The sequence below is a fragment of the Chlamydotis macqueenii genome, chromosome 5, assembly GCF_036417535.1.
Source record: "Chlamydotis macqueenii isolate bChlMac1 chromosome 5, bChlMac1.mat, whole genome shotgun sequence".
Classification (NCBI taxonomy): domain Eukaryota; kingdom Metazoa; phylum Chordata; class Aves; order Otidiformes; family Otididae; genus Chlamydotis; species Chlamydotis macqueenii.
The window spans coordinates 39,450,168-39,477,262 of NC_141560.1; the positions used below are offsets into that span (position 1 = coordinate 39,450,168).

Genomic DNA, 27,095 nt, shown 5'->3' on the forward strand with positions numbered 1-27,095 from the left:
GGTATATAATGTACTTTTCACCTTGAAATAAAATATTTCCTTTCTGATTTAGACAGAAAGCTTTGTAGTAGCTTCACTGTTAGCTGTCATAAATGAATGGATGGGATAAGTAACATTAAGGGAAAAAAGCTCTTATGTTTCTGTCTTCCCCAGGTACATCCTTTTTGTTCTCGGTTTCTTTTCTTATTATCCAGATCCTCTCAGACTGGTAAAATAATCTTTTACCTTTGCACTCCTCTGATTTATGTCTTGCCTTTGTCTCGCATGGCTTTGCTAAAAGGTCTTCTGTTTGGGTGGAGAGTGCCACTCCCACTAGCTAAGCTTAGCCTAGTGAGTGTGGCTTTGTAGACTTTGTCTATAATCAGTGAGGAGAGAGCCAAAGTCTCCTTTGAGGGGCAGTTCAGAGAAGACCTGATTTGAGATGTTTATGTTTTAAATTCAGTAGGGTATAAAGAGAGATGAGGTTTTCAGGGACAGAGCTTTTTGTTAGGGCAGTTGCTGTGGTAGGAAAAGTCCTCAAACTAGCTTTTAAAATACCCTGTTAGATACAGTCCCCTTACTATGATTGCATGCATTTGCAAATTGCCAAAACATGAAAATGCTTGTTTTTTGTGATTTAACAGACGATCTTCTGAATAGCTGACATCTGAGCAGTAGGTCTTAAATTCTCAAGTCAGCTTAGTTGTGAAAGTAAATTAGTTTCTGGAAGCTGCATTAAGTTTGTACCTCCCCAAACCTGCTCTTGGCATCCTCTGCTAATATGCTTCTTACCTTGGTTGGTTTGTGTGTTGTGTTTGTTTTTTTTGTTGTTGTTGTTTTTGTTGTTGTGTTTGTTTGTTTTTGATTGGTTGGTTGTTTTTTTTCCCCTTTCCTCAGTTTATTGGCTGCTCTGACCTAGTGACCCCTTCTTAAAGCTGTTTCACTAGAGTAGGATGTTTATTTTTGGAAATGAATTTGCAAGACAGAAGAAATAGTTAAGTTTTTAATTCAAACTTATAGCCAATGCAAGTAACATTCTTTAAGGGCTTTACTACTGCTTTTCATCTGAGATGGTAATATAAATAGCATCTATTCCTTTAAGCTAATGTCTTATATTAATAAAACTTGATAGTTTAATAAATCTTAGGTAAGAACATAAAAATAGCTGTTCTGAATCAGAGAGTTGCTATATCTCTTTGTGTGGAAGAGAAGAGTGGGAGCAAGCAAATAGTTATACATCTTGTGGTATGTTTTCCCTAGTTTCTAGAAGGCTGACTGAAGAAATGCCTCAACTGCATGTTGAACTACTTGCACTTGAAGCCCTTGATGAGATTTTTCTTATATGAATGCAGTTGACTGCTTTTTCAGTTCTCTCAGTTTCGGCGTCCATAAGTCATGGTTTGAGATTCGTAGTTGAATTATGTGTACCTGTTGGTCGATTATAGAGATGTTCTATTTCTAGGGTGACAGAACTGCTTGTAATAGTTCAGTAGACACCGTGAGTTTGTAGGACATAACTTTTCTTTTTCCTGTTTTCCTTTCAGAATTTGTAAGATTCTTTTTGCTTTTTGGTGCCCGGGAGCATTGAACTAAGGTTTTCAGAGAGATCTCTGCGATATCTGCAAATGTTTTCTTAAGTCACAAAAAGTTGATTAGAAGTTACAATTCCATGTGTATAGTTAGGGAATGTCTCTTTCTCCTCTATGTATTTATCAACATTAAAGAAGCAATGAAGTGATGTATGCAATTCAGTCATCATCCAGAGATACCTCTGCAACTCTTTGCATTCCAACTGTTGTTGAATCTCTTCACTGTTGAATCTTTATTACCAGCTCAAATAACCATACATCATCAGCAGACTTTGTCTTACTGTCTTGACCAGGTTATCTACAACAGTATTGAACTGCGTGTTCCCTGATGTTGGTAACTTCTTCCCTCTGTGGAAGTGATCGTGTGAAAATCCTTTCTCTTATATCTTGTCGTTTATTCATTTTGTCATTCCTGAGGACTTCCCCTTTCATCTTCTAATGGTCCCTTTTTCTTTCACAGTCTTTAGCAAGTTATCTTATTAGAGGATTTAGGAAATGAGTTGCAGATGTGTCTCATACTGGATGATTCCTTGAAAGAATTGTAATAAGTCTGCAAGGCAAGATTTCTCTGCTGATTACATCATTTTGGTTTGATCTACTAACTTTTGAAAAATAAGGTATTGTATTTATTTTTCGTATGTTTTGTTTTAACAATTGCATAGGAGACTTGCAATAACTTTTGGCTAGTCAAGAACACCATGGGTAATCTGAATGAGAAATCTTACCCTATGTTATATTACATTCTGAAGCAGTAATATTTTCAGTTGCTTTCTTGGTGAATTTTATCTTTGCAGTATAAAGGAGTACGAACTGTATGTGAACAGTCATTGTCCCAGGACTATGAATTCTTTTTAAACTAATTGTCATTCCTCTTGCCTGGGCCTATGAACTGAGTACAATAGGGTGAGCTGCCTTGAGCAGTTGTTCTGTCTTTGTTAAAAGATTAAAATGAATGGGAAACATCTTGTCTGGCTGTAAAAATTTGTGGTATTTTTACAGCAACAAAGAACAGATGATTATGTATGTGAAAAAGTCTAAAGTCTCAAATCTGTTTTGCTCCACTGCAGAATTTCTGCATTCCAGTAATTTTTTAAATTGTATTACAAAAAAAAAAAAAAGATTCAGCTTTACTTCCTCTTCTGAGATAATGAAGTACTCAAGAATATCAGAAATCTCATGTGCTTAAGTTCAGAGACAGATTATTTATTCATTCCTCTGTCTGTATGTCTGAAATTTGCAGCTAGAATGACTGCTCATTCTCAGTGGAACTTCTAGCAAGTCTGTATTAAAGTACAGGTGAACAGAAATTTATCTAAAAGCTTTACTTTGAAGAAAAACAAATATTTTCATTATAAAAGTGGGTATTTTGAAGCACTTCTGTGATCTTTGGAATCCGTGCTCACCAAGCAGTTTTAAAACTATTTTTATTTTGGGCCATCTCTTGCTACTCAAAAAACAATTTTTTTTTTTGGCTCACCTAATTTGTTAAATGATGACTGGATGACTAAGATGAAGGACAAAGTAGTAAAAGGAAAAGGCTGTAGAACTAGCCATACAATGTTTCTAGGTGTAACAGCTTTTTGCTGGGTGTGACCTACTCCAGATAGATTTGTCTGCTGTGATCTCATTGCTGTGCCCATGGAAGGCTTGAGGATTAGAGGAGGTTGAGTGAGGGTTACAACCCAAATTGAGCTGATGGAGTCTGATTTTTTTTTTTTTTTTAAATGTGTTTCCTCCCCAACCTCCCTCGAACACATATGTGCGCATAAATCAGTTTAGTTACACTGGTATCTTCATGTAAAATCTGAGAGACTTAAACTTACGTAGATATTGAAGAGGATTTCCTTCAGTGAGAGGATAAATTATGTTTTGGGAGCTCTGATTTCCCCATCTGCTTGAGTTCTTTATCTGTTTGAAATCTCCCTTCTCACTAGGCCTGTGGAAATTCAGAAATTGCCCCCACTGGCAGCGAAGGGCTTTTGTTTGGTCTCATCTTGAGAAACACCTCTCGTCTTCATCTGTCTGTTTAGATCCAAAGGCTGTGGCTTGGCACCCTGTGGCTTACTAGTGAAATAGTGGTAATGCAACAGAGTTCTTAAAAATATGTAAAAACTGAATTTTAGAAGTCTGGTGGTGTTGCTGTCTCTGTGCGCTCACAAAGCACTGATTTAAGTGTGACAGTACTACGTTTGCCTGTGTTCAAGCCCCCTGATTTGAGGGTAGATTTTGCGAAAGGGTGCTTGTCAAAGTAGACCCTGCGCTGCTGCTGTCCTAACTAAGGGGAAAATTTGCTTTATGACCAACACTTAGCAGTGCTAACATCATACTGGTTACTGAATCACCATGTTCAATTGTCATAAAAGATAAGCGTTTTTCTTAAAGGTTGTCCCCAGAAAAAACTGTGTTCCAGTAAAGAAAGATGAGTTGTTTTCAACAGTGATGGTATCACTGAGCCAAGTTTCCGTAACAGGAGGAGGTGTAAAATCATCTGGTTTTTACAGGGTGAAATCAACACCTAATTTGTCTTGAAATGTAACAAGCAGATTGTGGAACACAGGTATAATCACTTTCTCATCAGAAATTCTACCAGTAAATTATTTGTGATGCTTCACAATTGCTGACATTTTCAAGTAGTTTTCAGATAGTGATCTGCCAGACAGACAATTTGTGATATTGATAAAATTCCCATTTCAAAGTAATAGAAGATTATATTAAAAAAAAAAAAACAAAACAAACAAAAAAACCCAAAAAGTGTGCACGCTTAAGAAAATGCAACCCTGTGAATTTGAAGAAGGCACATTTGGCTTCAGAGTACTGTTTGTGTTAGTAAAAATACCTGAGAACTCGGAGCAGGGCTTTCAGCTTGTGAGCAAGAGATGTGGCTCTGGCCGGTGCAGTGGGAACCATTTCAACTCAGTACGAGCAGGGGAGGTGCCTTTGCCTTCAAAGCTTGCTGTAGGGGCTCTGCAAGGACCTGGGGCTCGTGGTGGCAGGCGGAGCTGAGGAGGATTCTGCAGGTGTCACCATAATCGGTGCAGGGACGAGCCGCAGCCTTTATACTGATGGATGGTTCAAGCTGGTTCACGTGGTTTGAAGTTGGCTACTAAGGCTTTTACCGAGTCATGCATGGCCGTGGGAAGGCACATGCACATTTCAAGGGTGGAAACTGGTGCAAGAATGCTGTTTTTCAGAAGGGGTTAAGAAATATTCTTGCTGAGCTGCTATCAACGTGATTTTATATAATAAACCATAATCAGAAATAGCATGCAAGGCTGATAAAGGCTGTTGATGCAGTGAAACAGGAATACACCCACACATGTACTTTCTGTAGGTAATTTGCTTTTGAAGATGTAGTATTGGAATCTAAATTCTTTCAAATCTGTTTTCATTTTATAAAATGTTTTGCATGCATATAAACCAGGAACAGATGTAGATATTTCCTTTAACTGACCACGGCCGGGGAAAAAAAAAGTAATCACATGAGACTAAAAGGCTTTTACATCGTACTTCCTTGCTTTTTAATGCAAAAACCTCAAGTAGGCTTGCTGGACTGTGGGATTCAGTTAGAAAGAGGTAGGTTTATTTTTCTTGTTTCTACCAGATATTGTAGCTGAACTCAGAAAAATACAATAAATCTTGTAAAGAATAAATTCACTGGTCTTGGGCTGGAAAGGCAGTCGGTAACAGATTTGTATCATGTTGCGAAACATGAGGTGTACCTGCATGGACAGGTGGGCAGGTCAGACACACGCTCGTTTCCTTACACTTTGAGGTAACTAGCAACATCCAGCCATCCATGTAAATTTGCCTCTTATGTTTAAAGATGTCTGGACGAAGTGCCAGTACTGCTGGCATATGTGTGCTTGTAATAGACTGATTCTTATTTAAATTGCAAAGTGTGTTTTTTAGGTGTCAGTGCCACCTTGCTTGCTCTTTTCAGTTTGTATCCTGCTTTGCCAGATTGACTGTCTGGATTCGTGACCAGAATTCCTTATGTTGCTTTTCCCTGCTATTACAGTTTGGTAGAGGCTGCTTTACACAATGGGTTGTGCACAGATTTTCACAGTCACTCCTTAGGAGTTGATTTGTATGGCCAGCCTAGGTATTATTTTCTTTTGTAGCTACTAGAGAACTCTCTGCCTTCAGTGGGTGATTTATATAGCTATCTTTAAAGTACTGCCTATTTGGATGTTTTAAATAGCTTTTATTACATAGTTTGTTAGAACTGTAGAACAAAACGTACCTACATCATCAAACTGAAATGTGTCATCTACCCGTTTGTCACTGCTGAGATATCTGCACAAGAGAGAATTTCCAAATAATAAAAAACCCTTTCTTGGGTTCTTCCTCTTTTTATGTCCTCTGAAATCCAACCTGAACACCCACTCATAGCACAATACTCACAAGAAATGAACCAACCAAAATATTTATATCCAGCTTAATTATTTTCTAAACCTTAGATGTTGTAATTGTGCATTGTGCAGTTTTCTGCTGAGTAACTGCATATTATGGCAAGTAATTTTTCTATCTTTCCACATTATTTTATTCATCCTTATTAGGATTTGGAACATCTTAGATGTAGAATAATAATTTATGTACAACCAATCTGGCTTTTGTCTTGTGTTCTTGTGTACATTCCCATATGCAAAAGGAAAGTGCCACTGGAATATTAATTCATTTAGCAAAGTACAAGACTTTTGTAGTTGTACTCTGTTCCCTGCTATGTTTTTGGAGCTGTTTACTAGTTTATCCATCAGTCTTTTGCATTTCACATTGAAAGCTTCAGATATCCCTTTCAGTTTTTAACGTGGTGTCATTAATGGATGTAACACCGTGATCTTTATCGTCAGATGTCTAGTGCTCAGAAATTCCTTTCAGTTGTTTACAGATCCTATCCATATTTTTCTGATAGATTTTCATATCCCAAAAATCGGTGAATGCTTCCTTAGAACAGTATTTCTTCTGGTCTAAATGTTGAAGGACTACAGGAATTAACAAGAAAAGTTGTATGGAGTCCTGTGTGGAGCTTGAGCTGTTTATTCCTTTATAGCCATAAAGATGGTATTTTGGAAAATAAATGTGTAATACATGTGGTTGTCAAAGGACAAAAGCTCTTTATGTTTTCTCAAAAATAGTGAAGTGAATTATCCCCAGGGATCTCTGATGTCATGCCTGCTTATATTATATAAATAAGTTAGAAGCCTAAAAGCTTTTTTCCTGGTGGATTTATGGTGCCTTATAAATTTATATATAAGTGTATATCTAAGATGTAACCTAAGATGATTTTCCTTTTTGGTCTGTGGGATGATCCTCATGCTTAACTCTGAATGAAATCAAACATAGTAAATAAATATATTCCTTGGTCAAAGATCGCAACCTTTTTAGTTTAGGAATATCCGTTATATTGAAGAACTGGGAGGAGCTGTCATAAGCACCACTCAAATAATATGTGGTGGCTTACTCAGTTGATTGCCATGCCTTCTACGTGAACAATTTGTCTGAACAAAATTTTATTTCATCTGGCTATAATTTATATTTGCATATATACATAAAGTAGACTTCAGAAAACACAAAGCACAATTCCAGAAAGAGATTGCACCCAAAGTTCAGCTCCCGCTTTGGGGTGGAATATATTGGAGAAATGCAGCATACAGTAATTCATCCACATCAGTCAAATACCAGTCTAGATGTTTGCTAGGGACAGTGATTTAGAATCCTTTGCAAATTACTACATAACTGATTTTGAAGCCTGTTCCAGTGAAAGGATACCAGAGTCTGACTTGTAAATCGGATTGCGTGTTTGTGAGTTAAATGATTACAGGCAAAGTATGAAGCTGATTGTCTAAGAGAAAAAAATAAAAGAATGGAAAACATGAGAAAGTGAAGAATTGCTGGAAATTATTCATACTTTCATATAAAATCTGTTGCTTAGTGATTTTTGGTTTTCTCTTCTAAGATCAGTATCTACATAAGAATACAGTTAAAAGTATTTTTCTTTAAACTTTTTTTAACCTACGTGATTATTAAGGGAATTTTATTTATTTGGGTTTTTTTTAATTCTACACTTTTAGATCAAGTTCTTTACACTGATATACCAGTATTCTTTTGAGAACTTAAAAGTATAGTAACACAAAACTTATCAATTTACTTTTTTAAAATGACATTTACTATGTAAACTCAGACTATTACTGAGTTTTCAGGTTTTTTTTTCCCTGAAAGGATTTGTAGAGGAAGGCTGTGGAGTGTTGAGCTGAGTGCATTTCAATTTGAATGTTGCAGTTGTCCACAATCAGGAAAAAAAAACAACCAACCACCCAAATATCCAGAATATTGCCCAAGTTTTTCCTTACAAGTCTGTATCTTCCCTTAATGTTTTAATCGATTTCCTTCCTCAGTGTTGCACACCCATCTGTATGTGGCAGTCACTTGAAATAAAAGCCGCTGCACTTACTGCAAGGATTATTTGCTTCCTTACCTATTTGAACATGTGTACTGTTAAAAAGATCTCTTAGACTCTGTAGCCCTTGTATAGCTTCGTAGTCTATGATTTTCAGTATAATTATTTTTATGCTGTCTTTACTTGACCAAAGTTTGAATAACATGAATATCTAATACATTTTTGCTGTGGAGCCTACCCCAGGTTATTAGGTTCCGCAATTCAAAATTTCCTGTAGAAACATATGATGAAAATTCAGTGGTGTTAGGCTTAATTTTTTTTTCTTTTCTTCATGTAACAGTAGTGAATGCAGATTCATTAAGCGTGTAATCCATTAGTAGTTGTCATTTAAATGACATCAGGATTAATTACAATATCTGCTTATGTTATATTTATGTACTTCTGTCTAGAGTAATCTCAAACTTGCATTTGAGAGATAGAATTAACATCTTTTGTGTAGATATGTCTATAAAAATGTATGTGATATACCTACATACAAAAGCAGAATACCTTTTTTTAGGGGAAGATGGTTTTGTGTGTGCTATCATCAAAGAATACTATTTGGAGAGACCAATGGATGTTTTTTAATAGGTTATATGAAGTGAGGGGCAAGGACCCTTTTTTTAGCTGTGTACTTTTCAAATACAGTATTTCAGTAATAGCTTGGATGTGTCTTTCACTTTACAACATAGTGTTTGATTTTTATCTGTGTAAATTCCAGGTTTGGAATTTGGTTTCTGTTGATTTTTTTTTTCTTCCCTTCACTGCTCCCCCCCCCCCTCCCCCACTTTTTATATACAGGAACTGTTACAGACTCAAGTAGTGATCTATTTTGTATTTTCAGGTCAGTAGATAAGGAAGCAAACTCATTGAACACCTGTCAGTTATCTGGAAGCTTGAAGAAATTATATTTTGCTTGATGAGATGCTCAACTGTCTTTTGAGTGACTTTTGTTGAGGGAGCAATCTGCGGTCCGAAACTCAAATCCAATGGTGTCTGTTCTACTCTGCTGTGGGCTGCTGTGTGGCAGATGGGTGCTTGGGTTGAGAAGGAAGGGTTGCAGAGTCATAAAATCACAGAATGGTTAGGGTTGGAAGGGACCTTTAAAGGTCATCTAGTCCAACCCCCCTGCAAGGAGCAGGGACATCTCCAACCAGATCAGGTTGCTCAGAGCCCCATGCAACCTGGCCCTGAATGTTTCCAGGCATGGGGCATCCGCCACCTCTCTGGGCAACCTCTTCCAGTGTGGAGAGCGAGAGCTGGGTGCCAGCAGCTGGGCTTAGAGTGAAAAGATGATGTGTGACTGGCTGCTGAGGAGGATTGGGGCACAGGCAAAGCAATGATGGTGATGCAGGAACTGGTAACACTTCATGTGAACATCCAGTGATAACTTCCCTCCTCCTAGTTCTCCTCTCCAGCACTGCAGCAGTACCTTTAAAGCATGAGCAATAATTGCAGGAGCATGTTCAGGAATGTGCGTCAATATGAAACTCTCTCTAGATGGTTACTATGGAGGTTGTGGGAAAGAAAGGCTGTTAATTTTAGGTAAAATTTAACTGCTGCTTTTGTTTCTCCCTTAAACACATGATGTGATCAGTCAGCCTGTGGAGAAGCAGTACTCTGTGGAGGCTTGGGAGCTGGATGGTTTGGGAATTTAGGGAGAAGCAGCTGTAGTGCATTCAAAGGAATGAAATGGTGTTGGGGAAAAATGTCTTCAACAATAGCAAAATGATGTGTTTATATTTTTTAATAATCTTGCTATCAAATTAGTGGCACAGTCCTAAGACCTGTCATTAAAAAAACGTTAGCTTTGAATTGCACTCCAGACTACTTAGAAGCAACTGCTATTTCAGAGGTAGTAGGTGAAACACCCTCTTTCTCCCTCTTCCGAACTGAGGTCTCTCACTCAGCTCTGATGTTTGTGGGATGTCATGAGACATGGTGGTGACTGCCAGCGGTAGCGTGCCGAGTGTGGCCGGCAGGAAGCTGGCAATGCAGCATGGAGACCACAGACTGAGCTCTATCTTTGCCTTGCTGCCAAAGTTATGCCAGAAACAAACTTGTGGCTGGGCTGGAGGAGGAGGGTGGCATGTGAGCCTTGCTGCTATGGAAGTATGAGCAAGGATACAAACCTCAGGAAAGTGCATCTGTGATACTTACTGTAATTTACAGCAATTACGTCGAACTGTACTCGTACCAGCAAGTATCAGCCCATTTCCTTTGGGGTTTGTTTCTTGGTCTGGGTTTTTTTTTGTGTGTGTTTAGTTTTGATTTGTGACTATTCATAGGTCAGAGTCTTGCAGTATCAGAAGTTAGTCATTGGTTAACTTGGGGCGCTTTGCAGATAAGTAACTTTTACAAGAGTCCATATGCCAGGGAGAGAAGTTTATTTGTTTCTGGAACTATTACCCAGGGATGCAATGTATCAACAGCTAGAAACTGAAAAAGAAACACATAGGAGAAACATATCTTTAAAAAAAAGAAGTGGGGGAGCGTAAGTGGAACTCTGTTTTTTAGTTGCTAAGAATTTACTTTCTTCAGAGATTGTATCTGGGAGCTAGAATATCTTGCCTTTGTGTTTTGGCACTAGTTGCTTCCTAGAGAGCAAGCACTGGTATAAAAAATAAACTATTGCTGTTAGCAGTCTTGTTCCTGGAATAGAATATGGTATAGCATAGAGTAGAACTTGTCAGAATCTTTTTTTCAGATCCTGTAAGATAGCTTCCAGGAAAGGGGTTCTGTATTTAATTGGCTAAATGAGTGAGACTGGTACCAAAACAGAACCTGAGTGTTGAAGCGGGAATGACCATGTGCAGTGCCTTTTCTCTCTCTCTCCCTCTGTCTCAGTTAAGATGAGTTTTAAAAGAGTTTGCTTCAGCAGCAGTTAATTGTACACTTAAGTATTGTGTTATCCTTGTCTTGATTAGTGGTTACAAAATTTATGTGAAAAAGAGGGCGTAATTCTGGCTTGAGGTATTCTAATGTTTGCACGGAGACTGATTAGTGGGAGACGTAACGGGGCAAAGTGTGCTGAAATGCACTGATAGGGGATTACTGTCCCCTGCGTTCCTGCATCTATCTCAATATGATACTTTTGTTTATGTGTATATATTTATTAATTTACCATGCTTTTATGTTATCAACATCTTACCACTGACTGCAAGTGAGTATGATTATTGTGACTTCATGATCTGCACAGGGAGGCCAGCTGATTCTGTGTGCTCTGAGCTGACAAGGGTTCATGACCGTGGTTAGCAGGGCTTGAAACCTGAGTGAGCAAATTCTGCTGAGCGCCACAGCAGTTGAGCTCACACCACTGTTCTCCAGTGACCGCTCCCCCTCCAGTTGTGTCACCATGTGGCAGAGCAAGCTTGTGTTTGCCTGTAGAGTGCATACTGTGAGAGTGCAGAACGGGTCGTAGTAATTCTATTTCATTACTATTACACTGTACAATCAATGTAACCTTGCCTAGGTTCATATATTTTAGTGTGACGTACTTCAACAGAAAATAAAGTTAAGAGTAAAGCACTGTTAAATCTCAACAGATGAGTGCATCTGATGGTTGCGTATATGGCAACAGATGGTACTCTGTTTCCTTGGAGCAAAGACTCTCATCCGAGGGTTAGGGAGCAAGGAAACATTCAGAGAAAAAGGCAGAAACACGGACTTTCTTGATCAGTGGCAAATTTTGCAGATAACAAACTGTGGAGGTGGAGGGAGGAGAAAGAGAAGTTATAGGGAGTCTGTCTTTCATCCTGTGCAGAGCTGATAATTGTCACGAATTCAGTTAACGCAAAACCAGCAATTTCTCTAAGTGTAACAAAAATAAAACTGATAATCTAGTAAAATACGAAACACTATTCTTCAGATAGCCTTTCAGTTGATTAAAACTTCATCTGGAAGATGAATCTTTTAACTTCCCTTCAATTATAATGACAAAAGCAATGCTGGGAAGAAAATAAAGTTAATAATAGGTAACCACATAAAGCCAGATATTTCTGAAGACTAAATTGAATTTTTCTCCTCTGAGGAATTCATTTTATGGAATTAGACCTTATTTTGTACTTATAATAACTTAATTGGCTGATAAATTGATATTCACCCTGGGATTTGATCTGTGTTATAATTCAGGTAAGAATTTGTGACACAAATAGATGAAGCTTTCATATATAAAATATTTTTTATTGTTCTTGTTTATTTTTCTGATTTCAGAGGAGCTGCTAGTTTTTGGATTTTATGGTGGTGCCAGTTCTTTTCCCAGTAAAAATTAACAAGAGTTACTGTCAGTAATGTGCTTGTTGCACTGAGTTTCCTAGTTGGCTAAATTTCAGTAAAGTGTGTGGAACAGAGATGATTTTACTTAAATTTTTTAAAACTGCTTGCTGTAAAATGCTGTTAAAGCTATAAATGCTGTTAATTGCTCCTTATCCTACCGTTTTCAGTACTTTAAAATATCCCTGGTGATTTGTTGAATTTACCACCATCCACTATATTTTGTTTTGACTGGGAGGTTGAGAGAGAGGGGGTTACGGAGGCTTGGCAAAAGTGAGACTTTTCTAGAATTTGAAAACTGATTCTCTCATTCCCAAATTTTTAGTTATAAAATTATACTTTTTAATGAGGACTGATGGTGAAATATGATGTCTTTCCTCTGGAATATTATGAATCATAATTTGGTGCCCCCAAATCAATCTCTGTCAGCATCAGAGTATTAGGATCATTAGCATCCGAGATTCTACAATCTGAAGTCTCAGAATGTGCCCAACAGATAACGGAATCATTATTAAATCTCTTCAAGTAAAACTCGATTGTGGGTAAGTCACTACTTTGTAAGGAAAAGCAGCATGATTTCACATAAACTAAAGCTAGGGAAAACTGCAACAAAACAGTTACGATCTCTGAATTGATGCATCAAGCTTGATCTCTTTTCCATTCATCTGAACAAGTAGTTGTTACATTATCTTATCTGGCTGCCTGAATCCAAGAGAGAGACTGGTTAGTGTGCTGTAGTTGGGTGGTTTTACTATCCTGAGCTGATCTGAGCAAGACACTTCTTAATCAGTTGCTTATATTTGCTTCTTTGTAATCCAAGACATCTGGATGGAATCTTGACTGGTACGTCATCTTCATTTTCCTAGTGGCTGAATTCAGTCATGGGGAATAATAAATCAAGATCTGTTGACTTACCTGCCTTTTCAGAATGAGGTGGGACTGCAAAACTTTCTTGGGGATTCATCTACAAGGACCTTTTAGTTTGAGCAGGATGGTCCTTTGTCCTACAGCTTGAACCTCAGTTTTGGAGAATGGATCAAAGTGGTAAAGAGGTATAAATAGAAAGGGAAAGAACAAAACCAGATTTGTTTATTCTCAATTTAAAATGAGCTACAAATGCGAAGTACTGCAGTGCTGGTTAAAAAAAAAAAAAAAAAAAAAAAGGAAAAAAAAACCCAAACAAAAACCCCCCAACTTTGTTCTAAGGGTTTGAGACCCATTTTGAACAGATACTTAGCTTACTTTACTGGTTATTGCATGCAATCTGATAAGCAGATCATTGATTTTTCCAAGCTTGATCTCTTAACTGATTTTTCATTGATATAATCAGTGCTAAATTTAAACGTATCTCCTTTTAGAAGTTTTTGCATGTGGTTTTCATTTGTGGCTTTTAACATATCTAAGTGTTTTGTTGGATTCCTCAATAAGTTCAGATGAATTTGAGAACCATACGTTTCCTTGGTTATGCTATTTTGTCCTCGCCGTATATGTAATATGCATATATATGCATATATATATATTTATAGCTCTACCTTGAATTATCTTTTTTCTATATTGAAATAGTAACAAAATACGAGTTGTTACTCTTCACAGTTACTGTTAGCTTTAGAAATAAGTACAATACTGCCTATTTTGTACTTGTACCTTATTTTAATATGCTACGGATTTTGTATTAGCGATTCTGCTACTTAAATATTTAACTTTCTGCAGGTTTCCCAGTTCATAATACCATCTGGTTATTGGTAACTAATGGTCATTTAAATCAACCGTGATTCACCTTGTCTTTGATGCTGTCATGTTTTGCAAGTAATGAATATGAAAAAAATGTTTAAGTGCAGATTGTTGTTATTGTTCCTTTTCCAATGACCAGTGTACTTAGGACGTATACTTTTGGAGTTTTTAATGTTCCTGAATATAATGCTCTCACTTTATTTTGGAGCTAATCAGACTATTAGGTCTCAAATTAGACACTGGGATAGGAAGGGCTAGGGAAAGAACAACAGATGGGTAGATACAGTCTCCAAAAAACTTGACTGAGATGATTTATTTCATATAAAAATAGACGCACGCAAAGATGAAATTGAGTTCTTCAGAGTATGATAACAACTATTACCTTAATCATTTATTGCCTATATTCCAGCTGCTACAGCAAATGAAGTAGGACAGTTGCAGAAACCTACAGAATGTGAAACAGCTGGTCCCCAGAGTGAAACATCTGTAATGCTGAGTCAGGAACAGGGAAAGTATTTCCTTCGGAAAATGTACTGTGTGGTTGTACAACTAGTGACTGTACCATACGTACAGCAGATCAAGAATAAATTCCACAGTCTACTTATTTATCAATATATAATTATATAGTTATGTGTCTTCATTTAGCATGGTTGTCCCTGAAATTTTTAAAGATAAAAAAGTAATAATCTTGAAGGAGGACAATGACACCTGGTAGCATTTGGATGCTTATATGGTTAACACCAGGCTTGGGTTTTAGAGCTACTGTATGAACTTCTGCCTTTGAGTTAATGAGAAACTTGCACAAGTAGGTTATCTGTTTCTGTAAGGACTGGCACTTGAGGGGGAGGAGATGTATGCTTTGCTTTCAGAGATATTGATGGTGGAAGAGGAATAGTGAGGGACAGAAACCTTGTGTTTCATTGCAGGCTATGAAGAGGAGCCTGTGGCAGTGGTCACTTGTACTTCTGCCTGTTTTGTGTTCCACCCTCAGCTGGACTCAAGGTTCCTTCCACTATCCCTTTTAGTCTGTCTCCCTCCTACCCTTAAATACTTACCAGTTTTCATTCTGTTTTCCTTCTGTTCTTCCTATAAAAGCAAGCCTGTATAGCTCTTTAGACAGGACTGTGCAATGTTCCCATTTCATGGAGCTTATTGCATAAGCAATGTTTTCTGTGCCACCATTGAAAAGGTAGGCAGAACATTAGGTTATGTAATGGCACACAGTGTTTGCATTTTTCCTTCCTTGATCTGTTTTGTGCATGAAGTTTTTTCACTAGCTTGATCAGTTCTTAGATTGGAGAGTGTAGAGATTGTAGAAAGTTAGAGCTGAAAATTCAGTAGTTTTGCAACAGCTGCGTGGATAGACATGGATAGCTTTCTGAAGTTGCTCTGATTATATAGGTAGAAAAAACTTGTTTCAGCAGAATCATTGTAGGAGAATTACTGTGCTTACGTAAATTAGCTGTGCAAATACCATAATACCCTACATCACTTGCGGCATTCTTATTATGTGTGATGCAGTCACCTTGCATTTTAAGTATTCCTCGTATGTTCAGCTTTATATAAATAGCAGCTATTTCAAATGGGTGCTACCTGTGGCAAGGAAGCTAAAACATGCTGCCTTTGGAGGCAGAAGGTGCCCTGGCTTGATATTTAATTAGTGCGGAGCAAAGTACTCCATCGTTGTGAGAAGAGACTGCAGAAAGTACTGGTTTCCCTGGAAGCATCAGAAAGCCTTGATTCCTAGACAATACTGTATTGTCAACACAGTGCTGGTTCAGCAGCATCTCTCTGCACACATTTGGCAAATATTTAAAGGCCACATTTTGTGTAATTGGTTCCGCCTTTGAAAATTATTAACTTCTTTGTGTTAAAGGATGTACACAGCAATGCAAGATTTTATCTTGACAATCTCATGCTTTTGTCTTTGACCAGCAAGGATGTATTTGTGGATTTTTTTTTAGCTCCTCAAAGGGTAGTACGTTAACTGCTTTGTAAATCACTTTGGTACTGATGAGGTATGGGAAAGCATTTAATTTCCACGGCTTTGTAAGGCTGGATTATACAGGAGCTGTGGCAGACAATACTTTGTTAGCCAGGAAAATAAATGGAGGTTTTCGTGTCAAGGTATTTAAAAGTGTGCATTTCTGTTTAGCTTTAGTCTTTATATATCTTGTGAAATGTAGGCAGAGGGAATACATACTTTTTGGACTATCCAGCTAATCTGCAAATAAGGCTGTGCAAAACAGAATAAATGTTATTGACAGCCATTCTCTCTGTTATCATTTGGTAATCTTTGTGCTAATCAGCTTCCTTCCTTTTTATTTTTTAGCATATCATAGTTATTTACATTAATGGAAAATTTGAATAGGCATTGTTAATACCTAATTGCAAATGAGAATGTATGACTTGTAAATGGTAAATTCTTTAAAGCACTTGTAAATAAAATTTGGAGTCCTGATCTGGCCCCTCTCTAGTTTCTATAGGAGATGTACGCTGTATGTGTCCTTCAGCTGAGGAAATGAGCTCCCTACTTGTGCTTTGTAAAACTGTCCACTAAGCCAACTAAAAACTATCACTGATCAGTTCATAAGGAAAAAATTGTATTTAGGTGTGGAATCTAAATGTAAAAGGATTTTTTTTTCAGAAGGCAAACCAACAATATCTAGAAAACTCTTCAGCTATATAACACAACTGCATTTTTGAGATGATGATCAAGAAGATGTAAAAAGCATGTTTGTTAGAAACATTAATTCTGTGTTGTAATTACTTTGATACTTTCAGTTATGGAAACAGGTATATATGAAATGATTAATACTTTTCTCTCCCTTTTTCTCTGTTTTAGGCTTAAAAGAAGCATGAGCATAAGAATTACAACTCTGACACTTTGGACCACGAATGATGTTAAAACAATTTGAATGTATTGGAATATGGCTGCTTCTTAAAATGCAAAAGTCAAAGGAAATTATTGCTTATCAAAACCTACTAAATATTTGAATTTTCTAGACACCCTGCATTTAACTGTGTCCTTAAATGCCCATGATTAAGATCTCATGCAACCATTGTATATTTTGGAGACTATTCTCCAAAAGAGAACTGTGCATTTAAAAAGCAGAAATGACTGTGTTTTCTCTTGGAACTTACTAAGCTTGAACATACTGAAAGATCATGACCAGCTTGAAGCGGTCCCAGACCGAAAGGGCTGTTGCCACTGGGGTATCAGTCGGAACAGATGGCACCTCAAAAGTCCACTCGGATGACTTTTATATGAGACGCTTTAGGTCACAGAATGGCAGCTTGGGATCTGCAGTCATGGCACCAGTGGGACCTCCTCGCAATGAAAGTTCCCATCATGTTACCTCTACTCCTGGAGTCCCTAAAATGGGCGTCAGGGCAAGGATTGCTGATTGGCCCCCGAGGAAGGAGAACATCAAGGAAGCAAGCAGATCTAGTCAAGATATTGAAACATCAAGTTGCCTTGACAGCATGTCTTCTAAAAGCAGTCCTGGGAGTCAGGGAAGCTCTGTTAACCTGAATGCTAGTGACTCTGTCATGTTAAAGAGCATCCAGAGCACACTTAAAAACAAGACCAGACAATCTGAGAATCTAGACTCCAGATTTCTTACACCTGATGGCTATCCCAGCTCCCCAAGGAAAGCTCTTCGCAGAATAAGACAGCGCAGCAACAGTGACATTACCATAAGTGAGCTTGATGTGGATAGTTTTGATGAATGTATTTCACCCACTTTTAAATCTGGACCATCTCTGCACAGGGAGTATGGCAGCACATCTTCCATAGATAAGCAGGGAACTTCAGGGGAAAGTTTTTTTGACTTATTGAAGGGCTATAAAGATGAAAAGTCTGATCAGAGAAGCCCAGGCACAACTAAGCTCAGTGAACTCCTCATTGCCAGTGGAAGCAAGGGTTCAGGATTCTCTCTCGATGTGATAGATGGGCCTATTACTCAAAGGGAAAACTTGAGACTCTTTAAGGAAAGGGAGAAGCCACTCAAGAGACGCTCAAAATCAGAGACAGGAGACTCATCCATTTTTCGTAAGCTGCGCAATGCCAAAGGTGAAGGGGAGCTTGGGAAGTCTTCAGACCTTGAAGATAACAGGTCAGAAGATAGTGTCAAGCCTTGGACTTGTCCAAAGTGTTTTGCTCATTATGATGTGCAGAGTATTTTATTTGATTTAAATGAAGCAGCAATCAACAGGCATAATGTTATTAAAAGAAGGAACACAACTACAGGTGCATCTGCTGCTGCTGTAGCATCACTTGTCTCTGGACCCTTGTCCCATTCTGCAAGTTTCAATTCTCCCATGGGCAGCACTGAAGACCTGAATTCAAAAGGAAGTCTCAATATGGACCAAGGAGATGATAAAAGCAATGAACTTGTGATGAGTTGTCCTTATTTTCGTAATGAGATTGGTGGGGAAGGGGAGAGGAAGATCAGCCTGTCCAAATCTAATTCGGGTTCCTTCAGTGGATGTGAAAGTGCCTCGTTTGAGTCGACTCTGAGTTCTCATTGCACGAATGCTGGAGTAGCAGTTCTGGAAGTTCCCAAAGAGAATCTGATTTTACATCTTGACAGAGTGAAAAGATACATCGTTGAACATGTAGACCTTGGTGCATATTATTATCGAAAATTCTTCTATCAGAAAGGTAGATAAATTTTTCTTTCTCCTTGTGTTTTATTAATGATTTTTTGTTCTACCAGCATAAAATCAGCTGATCCATAATAGTATTTGCAAGAAGTTATTTTTTTAATAATCAGTTCTTAAACATCAATATATATCAATGTATATTTTACTGATCAGTACATACTATGTCTAATAGTCTTTCACAATGTTGGAGTGAACAAAATGTTAGTGATTTTAGTAGTGACATACATAACAGCAATGGCTATAGATTGTCAATATCTTGAAACATGGCTTTTGGTATGCGTGGGAGTGGGCAAGTGTTGACACTTGAAAGATTAAAAAATAAAATCCTAAAATATGGGAACTTTCTTCACTCTGCATCAAGACTTGTACTAAGAATGGAATGTGCAGCTTGGAAAGCTAGCATTTACAATAATCTTTGGATATTTTAATATCATAATCATCCACTTCAAAATGGGGAGGGTATTTATTTTGAGTCAATAATATATAAATGAAGACAAAAATCTGTCTTACTCACTATTTTGATTATAGTCATCATTCTAGAAAGAAAATTCTAATTTGTCAAATTCTACAGAAAGAAACTTGCTGCATATATGTAACTATATATATACACACATGCATATATTCTGCAATGACAAGTACTTGTCTGAAAAAACGGAGTACAATTCCCTTATCACATGGTTCTGCTGAAATCAAGGGTTGTAATTTCCATTGAAGGTATGCGGGGGGGGGAGGGAAACCTGATCAAAACTTTTTGGCCTATGGAAAAAAGCAAAACCCAAGCATAACCCAGATACCCCCCTCATCAAAATGATGCTGGCACCATGAGATGCAGATCTCACTGTCTCTTCTTCCTGATTCTGAAAATGATCAAAAAGGAGTGCAAACCAAAGTCCTTTAAAAGAGTTCTGTCTGTAGGGTTGTGTGCATTACTATGGTATTTCCTGATGGATAGAACTGATCAAATGACTGACCTGCGGAGTGCTTGTTCCTTAGCTACCAATGATCAGGGATTGGGTTTCATCTCTTTAGTGAAAGCAGCTCAGAAGAGCTTGTTTCCTGCAGGTTAAAGCAGCAGGGATGCCTGGTTAAAATGAGTGGATGGTTAATTCAGAAAAACTTCAACTTGTTAACTGTATTTTACAGTGTTGTGGTTTTGTTTAATGAGGGGAGGCCTAAGGTGGCAGCATCTCTAGGAAACTGCTAGAAGTTGCTCCCCTTCGTTCAGTGGACTCGGCCGGGTCTAGGGCGGACCCGCTGCTGGCCAAGGCCGAGCCGATTGGTAGCAGAATGTCCCGTGATAACGCCTCTGCGATAACGTATTTAAGAAGGGGAAAACGGAGGTGGGGGGGGGGAGAGAAGATGTGAAGAAGCTGAGCGGAGGCAGAGGTGCAGAGGGCGAGGTGCAAACCTTGTGGGCCTTGCAGGCCTCGCCCTCTGGCCTCTCACCAGGCAGCCGAGCAGGTCCAACTCGGCCCAGCCTGGCTGCAAGAAGTGGAGAGGAGAGGAGATGGCTGGATGATGCCAGCCTGTTGTGAACAACTTTTCTTGTGAGAAGAACAGCTGCAGATGCCAAGGTCAGTGAAGAAGTAGGGGGAGGAGTAATGCAGCTCCTGGCTGAGATTGCCCTGTAGCCTGTGGTGATGACCATGGTGGAGCAGGTTGTCCCCCTGCAGCCCATGGAGGAGCAGAGATCCACTTGGAGCCCGTGGGTCCTCCATGGTGGGTCCCACACTGGAGCAGGTGGAGGCCTGAAGGAGGTTGTGGCCCGTGGAGGGCCCGCTGGGACAGCCATTCTGGAGGGACTGTACCCTGTGGAAGAGATGACCCATGCCGGAGCAGTTTCACGGAGGACTGTGGCCCATGGGAGGGACCCCACAACAGAGCAGGGGAGGAATGTGAGGAGTTCTTCCCCCAACCATGAAGCAGCGGCATAAAATAATGTGTGATGAACTGACCACAACCCCCATTCCCTCTTCCCCCCTGTGCCACTCAGTGGGGGAAGGTAGTAGACATAATGTTAAGCTTGGGAAGAGGGAGGGGTGGGGGGGAGGTTATCTTGTTCTCTGTCTCATTATCCTGATGTTTTTAGTAATAAAAAACTGGAGTCTGTTTTTGCCCATGATGGTAACTTCAAGGGTTTATTCCCGTCCTTATCTCAAACCTTGAGCTGTTTTTTCTTATATCATCTCCCCCTATTCTCTCGGAGGGTGGGGGAGTGAGAGAGAGACTGTGTAGTCTGGTCCCGATTGGGGCTGAATTACGACATACAGCTAATAATCTCATCTCCCATTTTTCCCCTGACCTCAAAATATGTCCATCTCTTGCCCCATCTTCCCTGCGTTGTCCCTTGGTTGGATGACTCTTGTCACACTTCCCGTAGTCTTCTCTTTCTGCAGTCTTTCTAGGGCTGAGAGGTAGTCTTTGCTATGTGTTTTTTGAGAGTGCTGATCTACATCCTTTGGAGAAAGGAGTGTGGAAAAATATTGGTTTCCTGAGAACAGTCAGCCAGATGCAAAATATAGGATGAGGTATGTTTGGAGGGGAGAGCCTGAGATTAGAGACCTTTGCCTGCAAAACCTTTCTATCTGTCTCCCTCTGGAACAATCTGATTCCTTATCTCTCTAGTGGATTTTGCAATCAGCAAGTAAAGGTGCAGTTTCATGTTACAGCTGACCCAATTTAACAGCATTTCAGCACTAACAGGGGGGAGGACTTTATTCCTCTCCTGTCCTTGTACCTGTTCTCTTCTTTTTCTGAAAACTTGATAAGCCACTTCAGTTTACTAACCAAACAGAAATCTTGCCATTGCAATAAATTTACTTTTTATTGCTTGGTTATTTCTCTCCAGTTTTAGTGAGTCAAATCAGCTTTCCTTGCAGAGAAGTGCCAAAGCCTAGTGCTAGGTGAGCAATGGGTGAACAGCAAAAGACAAAGGAGATGTGAGTGGGATTTCACCCCTTAGGCAACAGCAATTTATTGGCTTGGCTTATCATTAAGGGAAACCACACCCTCATGCTGCTGCAATACCAGTCACCATTATATCTCCATTTCTTTCTAGTCGTAATTAAGGTGAATTAGGTAAAATCAGCGTAATCTAGTCCTAAGGGTATTGGTGAGGGATAAGCAGATATAGAAGCGTCAGTATGCGTATGGAGTGGGTTTGGAGGGACAGAAGAAGCTATGATTATTATTTTACTTTTTTTTCCTTAAGCCCTAAAACTACATTTTAAATTCATAGTGCTCATGTTCAGTCCAGCAAGCACGAGTCTGAAAAGAGGTGTACTTCAGAAGCCTTGTCAGGTGTGCCCAAACACCTCGGTTCTACAAATACTGAACACATGTTGTTGACCACCCAGCATATTGTCGTTACCCAAGCAAACCTTAGACTGCTCTGAAAGAGGTGAGGTAGTGATAAAACTTTTAAAGCAGCATAATAGGGAAATAAAATCAAGAAAGTCAGTTGTAACTGAAAGTTTTTTATAACATGAAGCAAGTAATGGTACAGAAACTTCTATGTTTGAAGGGGAGGTTGGATCTTTATGATGTTGTGAATGGAATAGACAGTGGTGAAAGTTTCAGTGGGATCAGCTAGTCAAGTTAACAGCCTTGGGTAATTTTATAGTCTTGAAAATATGAAGCAAAGAATTCTGATTCAGCAATGATAACTTAATGATATCAAACCAGGAAAATGTCACAGAATTGGAGAACTGAAGTAATCCTGGAGCTTGTAAAGAATAAGAAACAATGACCCAGAGAATTGTAATCCTTTACTTACTTTTCATTCCAACTCAGAATAACAAAGCAGGTAGTTTGGGACTATATCAACAAAGAACTGCCAGTTGTGATACCAGTCAGGATGATTTAATGAAAAGTAGGTCTGGTCACAAAAGAAAAACCCCACACTATTAATCTTTTATGTCTTAGGAAAAAAAAAGGAAAAAAAATGAAAGCCATTGCATTGATATAGTCAATTTTAATTTCCCCAAGGTAATTTGATGAGATGCTGAAGGTGACTTGACTGAAATCTTTAATTATGTAAAAATAATAGCTCATTGTTTACAGATATTGTTACTTGGATGATAAATTCATCTCAAATTTTAGCAGTGTACACGGGGGAGGTATCAGTGAGCTGGAGTATTACTAACATGGTTGAAATTAATTAAAATATCTTAATCTAGTAAGTGTAAAATATTTGCATGTGACATTTATGGGTGAGTCTTTTGTAAGTTCATTGATGAACGCAAATAGATGAGCATTTGTATATAAAGGAAATAATAAGGTGAAATCAACATTATTTGACCCTTACAGAGCAAAGGTAAAAATTATTGATAAATAATATTCTGACTTGGTGTCCAGACTTCTAAATGTGAAAATACTGGTGGAGACAGTTTAGTGGAGTTTAAAAAATGGCACAGATATTGGGAAAAGAACTTTATAACAGTAGTTCCCAAGGTTGGATTAATCTCTTCTACTATATATCTGAGCTAATTGTATAGACTCCCTTTGTACTCAGTGAGAGAAATGAACCTTGCAGGATGATAGGAATTGCTGTCTTACTTCCTCAGTTCATTATGGAAGACTCATACACAACTGACTCGCATGAAAACGTTTCTGCTTACAGGAGATGAATGCTACTCTTACTTTGCAAAAGATGTATTTCAAAAGATGTATTTTCTAGGGGGACTTCTAATTAAAAGTCTAAGTCTAGACATCTATAAACACTGAGATATGTGGTAATGCTAGTGCTAAAAAAAGAGGGAGAGGAAGCCAGCACAAGAACAAATTAGTGAAAGTTGCACAAACTTGACCTTGAAATAAATTTAAGCTTTGAACAAAAAGAATAACTACACATGGGAAAAACTTATTAAAGGAAGTTTATTGTTTGAATTTTACATGGCAGTCATGGGTTTTTGTATGATGTCTTTCCTTCTTAACTTCAATGCCTGAAAAGCCAATTTCTGACGTATTTGAGTTAAGATAACAGGGTCTCTTCTGGCATCTCTTTCTTAATCTGACAGTCCCTTCTTTTACGATGTTGTGATAGGACAAGGGGTCATGCTTTTAAAATAGAAGGAAACAGATTCAGGCTGAACATAAGGCAAAAGTTTTTTACTGTGAGGGTGGTGAGGCCCTGGAACAGGTTGCCCAGAGAGGTGGTGGATGCCCCATCCCTGAAAGCACTCAAGGTCAGGTGGGATGAGGCTCTGATCAACCTGATCTGGTTGGCGATGTCCCTGCTCCTTCCAGGGGGGTTGGACTAGATGACCTTTGAAGGTCCCTTCCAATCCAAACCATTCTATGATACTTTGCCTCTTTGTTGGAGGGGTTTGCAGTTCCTATAAGTGTAGTAGGTAGCTGGACAGAGTAAGACTGGCTTCAGTTTCAGCGTGGTTCCTTGCTTGTGCCGTAATAACGTATGCGCTTTCAGCTCTTGTTGCTTGGTTGTGTCCAAGGGCAACTTTGTAATATGGACCCTCTGGAGTGAAATCAGAATACTGGCTGAAATACACAAATGAGATCATTAATAACAATAAAAATCTTTAAAATTCTGCTGGTAAAGAACAAAATTAAAAAAAATCAGTGATTATTGAAATAAAAGACTTTCTAAACATAGTGCTTTTAGAATTCATCAGAAGGCAGACAGGTTGGACTTGGTTTTTGTTTGTTTGGGTTTTTTTTTTATTTTCTACATGGTGGCACCATGCATAAGGGCAGAGGAAGGGAAGATTTCAACAAGCCACCTGTTAGTTGTTTTGGGGCTGCATTCTGGACTGTTTTTCCTTGTAGAGCATTCTATGATTGTGATGAATATAAAACCCTGCAACTAATCTTCTAAGAAAATGCATATTAAGATAGCTGATGAATTTAAATTTTGATAAAAAGTATTTTTGACAGAAAGGAGGAACATGTTGTTCAGGCCTTCTTACTGAAATGTAAGAGAAGATGTCTCTTTTTTTTTTTTTTTTGTGAGAAAGTGATTCTTAAATACGTAACTTTTTACCCTCCACAATTATTTCATACTATTCACTGCAACACTTTTTTTTTTTTAATAAACTGAAGAAAAGTCCTTGAACTCACTCCTTCTGGACATAAAATCACAGTTCCCAGACGGGGGATTACTTGTCATAGATCAACCTAAAACATCTCGTCCTATCTCCTGGCAAAGGCCAGTAGCAGATGCTGAAGGAAGAGTAAGAACAGGACAATGGCATAGTGGTACTTCCCAGATGTACTTTCCCAGCCTCTGGAGGTGCTTAAATAATGGATTTCTTAACCTAGTGACAGTATCAGTTATATTTAGTAATTTTTGGAATTATCTTCCAGGCATTTATCCAGTTGTCTCTTACCCTGAATAAACTTTTAGCATTCACAGTACTCCTGCAGCAGCGAGGAGTTCTGCAGCTTGACTGCTTTGGTCATAAAGAGCCAGTTTTTACTGACTCTGCTGGCTTCCAGGATGAAAACTGCCTCACTGCTAGGTGAAAAAGCTTGGTTTTCTCTCCTTTCCTTGCTATGTGTTGTTTTATAAGCCTCAGTCATATTGTTCCCCTCAATCATGTTTTGTTGCCCTTCTCTGAACCTTTTCCAGTTGACATCAGGGTACAGTATTTAAGACGCAAGAAAGCCGCAGACTTATGTAGTATTGTAATGTTTTCTAGTTAGAAATTCCAAATGTCTGACCATAACTTATCATCGAGACTTCAGTTTCTTTTCCATATATGGGTAGAAGCTTTCTGTATATATTCTAGATAAAGCCTTATAAATGTTTGTATATTTAGATAATTGATTATTTATTCACAATAAAGTATTTTTCAAGGGGAGCCATGCTTATTAGCCTGTCTATAGCTTGATATTAAAGACTTCTTTATTATCAAAAAATCATATGATAGGGATGGAAAAAAAAATGTTTCTGTCAGCTTGTCTAAGGGCTGCTAGAAAAGAGAGCATATTGCTCTGGAGGAGCCGTCTGTTCTCTCTGTCCCCCGAGTTGTGTGTGGGAATTATGGTTCCCATGGAAAAAGAACCAAGAGCACCTGTTTAGCTTCGGTCATCATCAGCCAGTAGTCACTAACACTGGTGAACTGTATGAGGTTCAACAAGGCCGAGTGCTGGGTCCTGCACTTTGGTCACAACAACCCCACGCAATGCTATAGGCTTGGGGAAGAGTGGCTGGAAAGCTGCCTGGTAGAAAGGGACCTGGGGGTACTGGTAGACAGCCAACTGAACAGAGCCAGCAGTGTGCCCACGTGGCCAAGACCACCAACAGCATTCTGGCTTGCATCGGGAACAGTGTGGCCAGCAGGAGCAGGGAAGTGATCGTGCCCCTGTACTTGGCACTGGTGAGGCCCCACCTGGAATACTGTGTGTGCAGTTTTGGGCCCCTCAGTACAAGAAGGACATGGAGGTGCTGGAGCGCATCCAGAGAAGGGCAGTGAAGCTGATGAGGGGTCTGGAGCACAAATCTTATGAGGAGTGGCTGAGGGAACTGGGGTTGTTTAGTCTGGAGAAGAGGAGGCTGAGGGGAGACCTTATTGGTCTCTACAACTACTGAAAGGAGGATGTAGGGAGGTTGGGTGTTGGTCTCTTCTCCCAAGGAATTAGTGACAAGAGGAAAGCGGAGGTTTAGGTTGGATATTAGGAAACACTTCTTTATGTAAAGAGTGATTAGGCACCGGCACAGGCTGCCAAAGGAAGTGGTGGATTCGCCATCCCTGGAGGTGTTCAAAGAACGTGTAGATGTGGCACTTCAGGACATGGTTTAGTAGGCCTGGTGGTGTTGGGTTGATAGTTGGACTTGATGATCTTGGAGATCTTTTCCAACCTTTATGATTCTGTGATTGTTCCCATTTAGGACAAATTTGAGTTACTGACTTAGAATGAAAGACTTGACTGAGAAGTAAATAGTTCCCTGAGCTGGTTTTATAATGAATGAACTGTAGGTCAGCTTTCCTTTAACTGTTGACAGCCAGTAAAATAACCCTGCTCTAATGCTTTAAATTGCTTTATATTCTATCTCCAAATCGGTACCTTTCTGGTATGTGGCTAGACTTACAGAAAATGTACAGTTAACAATCTGGCCATGAGCAGCAGTCTGAAGATATTATCTGAGCTCTAAAAATGCTGCCCTCTTGTTTCCAGAGAAATGCTGGGCAGAGTTTTCCAGTGCAGTAAATGCTGCAGTAGCATTTCAGGGAAACATTTGATGCAGAGTTTCATTCTGAAGCGAAATGTTTGAGATTTTCACTTCTTTTGAAGTTCATGTTTAATACATCAATTGAACACGATATACAGAGGTAAATAGGATAAAAAGCACAAAAGAACCTCCTCACTCAAAATAAAGTATATTTACTTGGCTTTCCTCTGCAAGGGAAGCTTGTAAATATCTGCCAGGAAAGTGAGTTTTTGCTTAGGTTCTTTCA

At 38.8% G+C, this 27,095-nt stretch overlaps 1 protein-coding gene across 2 annotated transcripts in view; it reads left to right on the top strand.

Moving 5' to 3' along the window:
• SIPA1L1 (signal induced proliferation associated 1 like 1) overlaps window positions 1-27,095 on the top strand; it is a 161,404-nt gene that overhangs the window by 56,537 nt on the left and 77,772 nt on the right. For both annotated transcript variants that reach the window (XM_086748948.1, XM_086748949.1), the window contains exon 3: window positions 16,853-18,673. In XM_086748948.1, the coding sequence (XP_086605074.1) occupies window positions 17,176-18,673 (1,498 nt within the window). In that variant the 5' untranslated portion in view covers window positions 16,853-17,175. The remainder of the gene's footprint in view (window positions 1-16,852; window positions 18,674-27,095) is intronic.